At 42.5% G+C, this 12,661-nt stretch overlaps 1 protein-coding gene across 4 annotated transcripts in view; it reads right to left on the bottom strand.

Annotated features, from left to right (window-relative positions):
• LOC123995106 (androgen-induced gene 1 protein-like) overlaps nt 1-12,661 on the bottom strand; it is a 61,345-nt gene that overhangs the window by 13,896 nt on the left and 34,788 nt on the right. For all 4 annotated transcript variants that reach the window (XM_046298437.1, XM_046298438.1, XM_046298441.1 and 1 more), the window contains one exon: nt 9,672-9,773. In XM_046298437.1, the coding sequence (XP_046154393.1) occupies nt 9,672-9,773 (102 nt within the window). The remainder of the gene's footprint in view (nt 1-9,671; nt 9,774-12,661) is intronic.

Genomic DNA, 12,661 nt, shown 5'->3' with positions numbered 1-12,661 from the left:
TACCCATGAGGAAGGAAAATTATGTGGATATATTGAAGCAACATCTCAAGAGATCAGTCAGGAAGTTAAAGCTTGGTCACAAATGGGTCTTGACCCCAAGCATACTTCCAAAGTGGTGGCAAAATAGCTTAAGGACAACAAAGTCAAGGTATTGGAGTGGCCATCACAAATCCCTGACCTCAATCCGAAAGACAATTTGTGGGCAGAACTAAAAAAGTATGTGCGAGCAAGGAGGCCTACAAACCTGACTCAGTTACACCAGCTCTGTCAGGAGAAATGGGCCAAAATTCACCCAATTTATTGTGGGAAGCTTGTGGAAGGCTACCTGAAATGTTTGACCCAAGTTAATCAATTTAAAGGCAATGCTACCAAATACTAATTGAGTGTATGTAAACTTCTGACACACTGGGAATGTGATGAAAGAAATAAAAGCTGAAATAAATAATTATCTCTACTATTATTCTGACATTTCACATTCTTAAAATAAAGTGGTGATCCTAACTGACCTAAGACAGGAATTGTGAAAAACTGAGTTTAAATGTATTTGGCTAAGGTGTATGCAAACTTCTGACTTCAACTGTATGTAGTGAATGTGTGTGGGTTTTGTGTGGGAGTGTCAATGTAGTGTGTGTGAGTGAGTGTGTGTATATGGTTTGTATATATATCCTAGGGAAATGTCAGTGCAGGTAGTTTGGGTAACATTAATTGACTTTTTAGCAGTCTTATGGCTTGGGGGTAGAAGCTGTCTCGGAGCCTCTTTGTCCAAAAGCCCGATGCTCTGGTACCATTTACCGGATGATAGCAGAGTGAACAGTCTATTACTAGGGTGGCTGGAGTCTTTGGCAATTTTTCGGGCCATCCTCTGGCATCACCTGATATAGAGGTCCTGGAGGGCAGGGAGTCGGCCCTAGTGATGTACTGGGATGTCTGCACCACCGTCTGTAGCGCTTTGTGGTCAAGGGTGGTACATTTGCCATACCAAGCAGTGACGCAGCCAGTCAAGATGCTCTCGATGGTGCAGCTGTAGAACTTTCTGAGGATCCGAGGGCCCATGCAATACAAATATTCCGCCTCCTGAAGGGGAAGAGGCACTGCTGTGCCCTCTTCACGACTGTGCGGGTGTGTGTGGATCTTGTAATTTCCTTGATGTGGACGCCAAGGAATTAGAAGCTCTCGACCCACCCCACAGCAGCCCCGTCGATGTGGATGGGGGTGGGGTGGGGGGGCGTGCTCTCCCCTCTTTCTCCTGTAGTCCACGATCAGCTCATTTGTCTTACTGACGATGAGGGAGAGGTTGTTGTCCTATCACATTACACATGGAATGACTGTCATACTTTCAAATCAGCTTATTAGCGACATTTGAATGATTGTAGTATCAGATGGACCTCTAATTGTGACATCACACTGTTGTCTGATGGGCTATATTAAAAATCTGCTCCATGCATGGAACAACAACACATGCTCGTCTGTGTGACTGACTACCATCCTGACACGTGCTGTGCGGATTTGCTGTTCACCTGCTATTTTTACAAGTCTGTTGTGATGCGCAACTCTTTTAGCGTAACTATAGCAGACAGAGAACGCTCTCAAAACCGCCTGACGCCCGGTGAATTTGGCCGCTCCCTGGTTCGCTCATCTGCGCTCAGAAACCCGTTTTCTGGAATCCTGAACCGAACAAATTTCAGCAGATGTGAAAACCTTTGAGCCACGGCCAACATCTCCTAAACCAAATAAGCAAGTCTAAGTTGACGGGGAGAGGCTCACTGCTGAGTAGCTAATGATGCCAGGTTATTTTGTTCTTCTGCACTCCTCCACAACACTCCCACCATCCCCTCCCTCTGTTTTCCCTCCAACGTCTGTGTGTGATATAAAGAACAGTTCATGGCAGGCCCACAAGGTTTCCGTGAAAAATGTTACACCATGTTTTAATACGCTCCTCTTGGTTTTACGGGTCTTCCCAGGACGAAGCTCTAAACAGGAAGATTTTCTCGAGAGGCATTGCTTTCCTCCAGCTTGAGAAGTCGGGCTTAACCTAATGTACATTTCAGGCGGGGTGTGTGAAGGGGTGGGAGTTTAGGGGTGGAGGGAGGAGATAGGCAGGAAGCATTAGCTGGCGTTTTTATGACACAGAGGTACAAAAATGCACCTCTTGGGAGAATCTTGACGGATATTGACCGAGGCATGAAAAACAGTACGCAGAGACTTTTGATATGATGACTTACTACAGAGCAGAGGTTAAAGATGTCCTTCCTTATCCACTGAAAATGATGGCATTTGACTTCCCCTCAACATCTAATTACATTGAAGCATAATCAGTGTGGAGAAATGAAAGCTAGGGCCGTTTGGTTCTCCCACTGGGGATTGGATTGCTGTGTAATGTCTCCCATTAGGAAGGAGAGAAGAGGATGATTGCATTGTACGACAGATAGGAGCCAGATGTCTCACAGGATGTATAAATCTGAAGCATCCGTTTAGAACATCTTCTCACCACCAAATATGGTGATGAGAGGAAGTCCAGTGGCGGGAAGTGGGAGGAGATGGAGCTAGATGAAACTTGGCTGACTCTCTGCTTATTCTCTCATCGATTAAATATTAAATCTCAATACAGTTTTCTGTTCCCAAAACCTAAAATATGTTACGAACAGAGCGCAGTTTTTTAGACTTCACTTGACCCTTTGTACAAGTTTTAAAAATTGTATTGTTTAGGAGTGCAAGGGCGTTTTGAGTTATTACACACGTGGCATTTAGAGTAGGCATTCCACTAACGGAAATATGCAAATACATGCTAGAATGCCCCAATAGAATCTTGCTAGCTGGTGCTTGGCTCTGCCCACCTGCTTGCTTGTCATGCCCAATATGCTTCATTTGTTCCCATTGGAAACAATGCAATGATATATCTTGGGCTCTGCTGGCAGTCTTGATGTGATTATCTCATGTTATGACAGGCAGTCCTGGATGAAAATGCCTGGCACCAGTGTTAGGACTTCCCTGGGCTAGAGTGGGCACGCTGTGTAGTGATGATGTGCCTAACTCTTGATGCCAGCTTGGGCCATGACCTTTGACCTAACCCTGAGGACATGACAGGCCAGTTGGGAGAGGCCTGCACTGGGATGGAGGGATTAAATAGGAAGGGAAAAGGGGTGAAGGAATGCCACCCTCTAGAATAGTAGAGTTATTGATCACAGGCTAGATAGCACCTCTGGCCTTGTGTTGTCAACGATGCCTCTTACCATTCTCAATTATTTGTTGTGACCGACTTGTCTTTACTGGGCGTTAATCACAATGAAACTGGCCCATTCTGCTCTCTGGAAGAACCTGGGGGAGCTGAGTCCTAAAATAACGTATGCCTGCCTTTCTCTTATTCTTCACTCGTCTTCTCCTCCCTCTGCCATCCCAGCCCCGACTGAGCATGTCTTACGTAAGACTGGGTTACACTATGTCCTTCGTGAGATACTGAACACCTGCCAGTAATAACATACAGATCCCATCTGTCACTTTCCAGATTTTGCAAAAGGCTGCAGGTAGTAAGCGTGTAAAAGCGAACACTTACATGACTGTATAATGGCAGACAGAGAAAACATGAACAAGCAGTGGAAAATGAAGCAAGGTATAGTGAGTGTGGTTTTGGGTTTGGTTGTTACATACATGCTCAGTCAGGTTATGGGACAGTGTTATGCACTCTCAAGTACCCTGGTATGTCTAACGAAGCGCAATGATTATACCCAACTACCTTTAATACCTCTACGGATCCTACTACTAGACTGCAATCCAGAGACATACACCGCTGTGCTGCTATCTCGTCACACCTAACATCTTATATTACAACGCCCCACAAAAGAGTTATCTACATTATGACACTACATGGAGAATTCTGTGGGACTGCCCTGAGTGATGGGCCTAGTCATCAGATAACGCAAGGAACACTAGGCCCTATAACAGGTCGAAATGATATGTGTCAAGGTACAAATGTAGGAGGACCCACAATTGCCTTTATACCTGCAATAAAATATGTGTCATGTCAGCTAATAAACTTTGATTCATGTGCCAGGCAGCTATGGACAATGCCCACCAGAGGGCAATCTTATTTCAGCTGCCTCTGTCTTACCTGGACTGTAACAGTGAGGTGTTTTATCAGTCCAAGACAGAGGAAGCACCACAGAGTTCCGAACATGACTGAATGATTTAGGTGGGAGGTGCAGTGCTGTAACAATGGGGGAAGTCTGGTTAACAGTGGGCTACGCTACGTCTTTCTCATTATGAATGGGGTGTTCGCCTCATCTGTGTTTGCGTTCTTGAGGTTGCACCTAAAACAGCTTGGGATCCAAGTGTGCATACGGTACGTAATGTGAAGTCTACAAGAGTTCTGAAAAACAGTTGACTTAACACAAACACTTCTGTTTCTCGTAGTAAAAGTGTCTTCTCTTTGGTCTGGGTAATAGCATTGGTTGAAGTTACACGACATAAACTACTGCAGTTTAAAGATCCTTCATAGGACTTCCTACACTCCTGCCCAAATCCATGTAACGCACCCAGAAATGTCACATCTCTGTTAGAGATGCAAAAAGCACAAAGGATGTTGTGGTCCTGTGATAAACTGACACCCTTCTGGGATTATGTGCTGTATGTGCTGTATGTGCTGTCATTTCATTGTGTCTAGGAATATATATCCATCCATCTCCACAATTATGTCTGTTGGGAAATGTAAATATTGGTGAACAATATCAGAGTAAGTTTTGTGATCTAAGTCTAATTGCTGCAAAAATAACAAAGTGGAAAACTGACCTATCTAGTGATGCCGCTGGGTTTTGTCAGTTATGTGGAAACCGTATGTTGATCACCTTGGGGAATGTGTTGTATAGTGGCCATTTTGTTTGTGTGTTGTGTTGTTTGTGGGGCGCCGTGGAAAAACAATAAAAAACACATTGTCAAAAAAATAAAAATAAATACAACTAAAAAGAAAAGTACTTGAAAGCTGTCTGGGACTGTATGTAACTCATTAGGTGTTGGTAAACCACACATGTCATTATCAACAACGTGGACACCATTAGAGTGCATTGGAAGCCTGAATCATCCTAGCAGTATATTGGAAGGGATGTTGATCGGTCGTAGCCCTACTAAGAGAGACCTCTACTTTCACAAGAGTTACAGTAGGGACTGTTAAGTCTTACTTTAAATGGATATCTCCTCTGTCCCAGTCTTAAATTCCAAAGTCACAGCAGGGGCTTACAGTTAGAGACAATCTTCTCCTCTGCGAAAGGCCTATTCCACATTTGTCTGTGGGCACTGCTATTTTCCACTCTTAACGACTGCCTGCAAATCCAGCACAAGGAATTGGACTGAAACGCCGCAAATAGTTCAGAGACAGTTTAAGAGGCAGTCTACAGAGTTTACAGCCTCTTCAGTCCAATCACTGTACTAACTTCGAAACTAATGAGAGACAGTGAGGGAGAAAAATCACATTAGATAGATAAACAGACGGGAATGAGGAGGGGATATTGAAAATGCACGTATAACTACATTGTTGGTACAACCATGTGTGACCAACTCTTTCAAATAATCCAAATGCATTTCCACTGGCACATGACAAAGGAACATAGAGAGGGAACACACGCAGAGTTAAAGAGGAGGGACATGAATAGTTGATGTTGGGCGAATCAGAGAGCTGCTCTTATGAAAAGGGTGCTGTGGTGTATCACATTGTCTCTCCGGCTTTACACATGGCAGCGCAACTAAAGGCCTGGCCAACATAGGGGGTGTTTACCAGGGATAATCATTCATAAAGGCCCCAGTGCACAATGAGGTCCATCTCAAGGCACAGTGTCATTTAAATGTCCCCTGAAGCGACCTGCTGAATTAAATATAAGGTGGCCCAGACAGAGCGAGAGATGGATAAAGGCTTCCTTCTAATTCCACAGGGGCCGAACAAGAATACCTTCAAATTTGCAACTTGTCAGTTTCTCTCTCAATCTTTTCTATTGTTTAGTCAGTTTCTGTCTCTCTCATTGTTGTTTTTGAGAACCGGGACATTGGTATCGAGTTCCATCCCTACACGTATCCCTCTGGGAAAATGTGAGATGTTTACTTCCGTGTTGACGCGCGTTGAGCTGCTTTGAACCTGGGCTGTGGGAGATGTCTGGCATTAACATTACAGTAGAGACAGAGAGAGGCCCTCTGTGACAGCCCTCTTTCGGCAGCCCTCTAATTACATAGTGGAGATGTGGATTATTGTCAAAGTGAGTTTGACGCAGGTAAACTGCCTCCTGATGGTTCGGTGGAACTCTCGCGGTGAACGCGCGACACCGAACTCTTCAAGTGGCGATGAAATGACTCTGCCCTAATTGTCAGAGCCACATTAAGGGAGTCCTGTTAAGCTTGTCAAACATGCAGCACCGGGTTTGACAACATCAAAACGTGTGCTGAGGAAAACTGTCCCATCCATTCCCACTTTGGTTGCAAATGCTCCGGAATTCACACTGGTTTATTTTCTCTGCCTTTGTGTAAATTCTTGAAGGCAAATCTCTTGACGGCAGATCTGCACTTTGCAAGTCACGTCTCGCTTTACTTTGTGAACTTGAAATTAATATTCAGGGAGGGATATTCTGCATAAATGAACAGAACGTTATTAGGTTATTCAGTGGGATATAATTTTGACAGTACTACACGCTGTACCAACAGCATCGTAATCAGACCACTCCTTACCGAGTCTATAAAACATTTCTGTCTTCTCTTTGTGCATTCCCTGAATAAACGTTATCTCTAGGGCTGTGTGCAGCAGTGCACTGTGTCAGGGACTGTGTCCGGATGGTCTGTCGTATCTCCCACCCAGAGAGAAAGGTGAGACCGGGTTTCTATCAACACCTCGCTCCCTGTGTGCACCAAGGCTTCATTGTGTGGTAGACAGGGTACAAAATACCTCCCGAAGGCCTTCCTTTGCTATGTTAGATCCCACCGCCTGCCGGTGTATTTGAATGGTCAAAACAGACGCCACGTGATAAGCAGTGTGAGGAGGAGATATATATATATACATATACCGTTCAAAAGTTTGGGGTCACTTAGAAATGTCCTTGTTTTTGAAAGAAAAGCCCATTTTGTTGTCCATTTAAAATAACATCAAATTCATCAGAAATACAGTGTAGATATTGTTAATGTTGAAAACGACTTTGTTCCGACTATGTCCCTCCTGTGTTCCAATGGCACGTTGTGTTAGCTAATCCAAGTTTATCATTTTAAAAGGCTAATTGTTCATTAGGAAACCCTTTTGGAAGTATGTTAGCACAGCTGAAAACTGTTGTTCTGATTAAAGAAACAATAAAACTGGCCTTCTTTAGACTAGTAGAGTATCTAGAGCATCAGCATTTGTGGGTTCGATTACAGGCTCAAAATGGCCGGAAACAAAGTACATTCTTCTGAAACTCGTCAGTTTATTCTTTTTCTGAGAAATGAAGGCTATTCCATGCGAGAAATTGCCAAGAAACTGAAGATCTCGTACAACGCTGTATACTACTCCCTTAACAGAACAGCGCAAACTGGCTCTAACAACAATAGAAAGAGGAGTGGGAGGCCCCGGTGCACAACTGAGCAAGAGGACAAGTACATTAGTATCTAGTTTGAGAAACAGATGCCTTACAAGTCCTCAACTGTCAGCTTCATTAAATAGCACCCGCAAAACGCCAGTCTCAACGTCAACAGTGAAGAGGTGACTTCGGGATGCTGGCCTTCTAGGCAGAGTTGCAAAGAAAAAGCCATATCTCAGACTGACCAATAAAAATAAAAGATTAAGATGGGCAAAAGAACACAGACACTGGACAGAGGAACTCTGCCTAGAAGGCCAGCATCCCGGAGTCGCCTCTTCACTGTTGACGTTGAGACTGGTGTGAAGATGGTGTGGTGTGAAGATATATATATATATATACACATACACACACACACAGTGTATATACAGGGCTGAACCAGGCCACACTCTCTTGCTCTGTAGTGAACTGTAATAGCACTCACAGGCCAGGCTGCCAAACAGTAACAGGGTTCGGTCACTCTCTCCTCATACCGAGGGGAGCTGGAGACAGTTGCCGTGGCAGCGGGGGTAAACAAACAAATGCGGTACCATGAAATGCAGGAAAATAGTTACTGTGGAGTAATAACTCTGCTGCTGCAGTCGTCACCCGTCCGGTGCTCAGCACTCACATACTGTATCTGGAGGCTTTGCATATCATGAATTGTTTTCAGCTGTTGGACCCGTCGTGGGTTTTCCCTGGGGTCAGCCTTTAGTAAAATAGTTAGCAGGACTGGAGGCCAGATCACCTTCTGTGAGTGTCTGTTCTGGGTTAAACCCATGTTGGTCCACATGATTGTTGAGGCGCGGGGTACCATCTCGTCCTGACTTAAAGACTCTTGGTCTGTATTTAATCGGAGCATTTGGGACTTGAATTGACCGTAGCAACACAGACTCCAACACACACAACAAACAACACTCCCGGCACGCGCTGAAGTGGATATGGGTCGGGGTAATACGCTTGAGGAAATTAGACCGGCATTTTTGCATAGTGCCGCTGGAAAATGATCGGATTTATCTCTCACGTGAATGGTAAGATCACATATCCATAGTTACAATCAAAACAAGGCTTTATTCCACAGTTTGACTGCCAAATCTATGCTGATATTCTGTAGTATGGCCCATTAAACACCAATTAATATCATCATACATAATGCCTTGGACATTTACATACACCCAAATTGCTTACACAGAATTTCCCACAGTCTTTGTGAACAGTTATTGTTATGTAGCAACCAGTCTGTGTACTATTATTGGTTGCTAGCAGTGACAGACTACTACAGTATGTCGCATCCATCAAGATATCCATTGAGGCTTCTTTATACACTGTGTATGGACACAGCTGGAGGCTCGACTCTTGATGCAGGATTGGGATGTGATTGTGGAGCCAAAAGACATGCAGCACGGGCGCAGGGATGCACACACACACACACACACACACACACACACACACACACACACACACACACACACACACACACACACACACACACACACACACACACGCACACGCACACGCACCGAACGAACACATCCATCAATCACCAGTGTAACCAGCTAGAATAACAAGCCTTTCATCTAATTGTGGCAGCCGGAGGGCTTCGGTTCCACCTGATAGATATCACTAGTTACACAACCTCTTCCCATTGTTTTGACTGCTGACGTCAACATGACCATAGAGAAGATTATTGGGGGGAACAAGATGTGCCTCACTACTGTGTCTGCTATTATGGGAAGCGTTTAGGCACCATTAGCTGCCCATTGTCCACTGTGACTGATGTGTTTGGGGCTCCAGATATGCTTTCAAATGTCTATTTATTTACTGAGTGGGCTCTTAAATAGAGTGGGGAAAATGGAAAAATGCTCTATGGTCTATAATACATACCTCTACTTGATAACATGTTTGTAAATTATAATGATCAATAACAAATATTACCACAGAGAAGTGTGAAAATAACATTTATCTTTGGGACTAAATAACATTTGTCTTTTGGACCCCATGTTGAGCAAAAATGAATGATTTTCTTTATCGTATTCTAGCTACCTAAACACCCTGTACTAACCACGCTAAATAATCAACAGTGTAACGCTCGGAACAGTATAGTAAACAGACAGTACTCACCATGCCATGGTTGAGCCACTGGGGTATGAAGTTGTCCAGAAGTCTGGGGTACACCAGGTCTCTGTCATACAAGTATAGGGCCCAGAACATGGTCACCACAAACTGCAGAGAGACAAGGACATAGAGACATGGTGAGGACATAGTGAGGACATAGGAGACATAGCGAGGACATGGGACACATAGTGAGGACATGGGAGACCTAGTGAGGACATGGGAGACCTAGTGAGGACATAGGAAACATAGCGAGGACATAGGAGACATAGTGAGGATATAGGATTCATAGTGAGGATATAGGATTCAAGGTGAGGATATAAGAGACTGTGAGGATATAGGCTATATAGTGAGAACGTAGGAGACATAGTAAGGACATAGAGACATAGTAAGGACATAGAGTGACATAGTGAGGACAAAGAGAGTAGACACAGTGATGACATCAGTTACATGAAAAGAAGATTAACTATCAAACAATCATGAATCACAAAGATAAACAATCAAACAGATAATCCACATAGAGAAGATAAAATGTTTATGTAAAACAGCAATAGAGCTTACATTTTTCAGAAAACCCATTCATCAAAAAGTCATGTTTAGGATTAATTCAAAGTTAGATTTCACTGCACTTCACATAAGCATATTGGTTGACATGGAAATACTATGATTGAATATTGAAACAATGCGTGGCGAGTCTATAAATATGTGACACACATACCATTACACACCCAAATGTACAGCACCCTGAGCCATGTCATGGCTCACACCATCCAGCTAGGCACTGTCATACAGTATATCACCCTATATCCCAGTGGGCAAAACCTGGTTGAAAAGATGTCCAAATTATTCTATTTTAAGAAAACTTATTCTGCTCTCAAACTGGTTGAATAAAAATGTAATTTTTACTGACCACCATATGACAAGTGGATCATAATTGTGACCACTATATGATGGGCTATATTACAGTGCCTTCAGGAAGTATTCACACCCCTTGACTTTTTGTTGTTGTGTTACAGCCTCAATTTTTATGTTGTGTCAATAACTTACACACAATACCCCATAATGTCAAAGTGGAATTATGGTAAATAAAAAAATGTAAAAAGGAAAGCTGAAATGTATTGAGTCAATAATTATTCAACCCCTTTATGGCAAGCCTAAATAAGTTCAGGAGTACACAGCTTAACAAGTCACATAATACCTCATCTCTGTTGCCCACACATACAATTATCTATAAATTCAGCCGAGCAGTGAATTTCAAACACAGATTCTACCACAAAGACCAGGGAGGTTTTCCAATGCTTCGCAAAGAAGGGCACCTATTGGTAGATGGATAAAATCATCTAAAATCATGGTGGTTATTAATTACACTTTGGATGGTGTATCAATACACCCAGTCACTACAAAGATACGGCGTCCTTCCTAACTCAGAGGAAGGAGAGGAAGGAAACTGCTCAGGGATTTCACCATGAGGCCAATGGTGACATTAAAACAGTCAGTTTTCTCCTATCACAGCCATTAAACTCTGAGTATGAATCAACAACATTGTAAGTTACTCCACAATACTAACCTATATGAGTGAACAGAAGGAAGCCTGTACAGAATGAACATATTCATTATGTTTAATATTCAATGTTTGTAATAAGGCACTGAAGTAAAGCTGCAAAAAATGTGGCAAAGAAATACATTTTATGTCCTGAATACAAAGCGTTATGTTTGTGGCAAATCACATCACTGAGTACCACTCTACATATTTTCAAGCCTGGTGGTAGCTGCATCATGTTATGGGTATGCTTGTCATCGGCAAAGACGAGACTGAATAGTACAGGCAGAATCCTAGAGGAAAACCTGGTTCAGTCTGCTTTCCAACAGACATGGAGAGACAAATTCACCTTTCAGCAGGACAATAACCTAAAACACGAAGCCAAATATACACTGGAGTTGCTTACCAAGATGACATTGAATGTTCCTGAGTGGCCTAGTTGCAGTTTTGACATAAATCGTTTTGAAAATCTATGGCAACTTGACAGAGCTTGAAGAAAATAATGTGCAAACATTGTACAATCCAGATGTGAAAAGCTCTTGGACATACCCAGAGGTGTGAATACTTATGTAAATGAGGTATTTTTGTATTTCATTTTCAATCAATTTGCAAACATTTCTATCAACATGTTTTCACTTTGTCATTAACAGGGTATTGTGCGTGAGGTGAGGATTTGAACAAAATGTGGAAAAGTCAAGAGGTATGAATACTTTGTGAAAGCACTGTATATACTGGTCATAGTTAAGACATCATAACCTGAATGACCACCTGATTACAGCTTATTACCTACTGTAAAACATATTGCAGAGGATGAAGTTTGATATTGAATACATGGTTCATTACATTTCTATGGGTTTCTATAGGGACCAATTAATGTTTCAATATGCCACATATTCTTACATTTAAAATATATCAAGCAATGGCAAAAACAAATATACATCAAAACATTTTGCACATCTGCATACAGTAATTGTTTCATAATTCACCCACAGACATTACATGCATAGAAAGAATTGGACACAGTATATAAAGGCTCATTGCTTTTTATTTTATTCATCATTAATAAGAGTGGTGTGATGGGGTAAATCCTCATGAAGGACCTCTGAGCACAGAAGACGATCTGGAGCGTAGTGGCCGCCTTGAAGACTCGTGTGATGTGTCAGATCTGCAATGAACAGAATCAGTGCATCACAACTTTATCAATTTGAGATTTTAAAGAAAACTAGAAAATAACATTCCTGAAGAAACTTTGGACTCAGCTGACTAAATGTATTTCCATGGTACGAGTTTAAGACATTTGTGGCAGTTATAGATTCAAGGTGTCTTCAAAAAAGAGCAACTTGTACAAAACATTAGGAACATCTGCTCTTTCCATGACATAGCCTGACCAGATGAATCCATCTGAAAGCAATGATCCCTTATTGATAACACCTGTTAAATCCACTTCAATCAGTGTAGA

The sequence above is a fragment of the Oncorhynchus gorbuscha genome, linkage group LG14, assembly GCF_021184085.1.
Source record: "Oncorhynchus gorbuscha isolate QuinsamMale2020 ecotype Even-year linkage group LG14, OgorEven_v1.0, whole genome shotgun sequence".
NCBI classification, from domain to species: Eukaryota; Metazoa; Chordata; class Actinopteri; order Salmoniformes; family Salmonidae; genus Oncorhynchus; species Oncorhynchus gorbuscha.
This window is presented reverse-complemented; position numbering and strand designations above follow the sequence as displayed.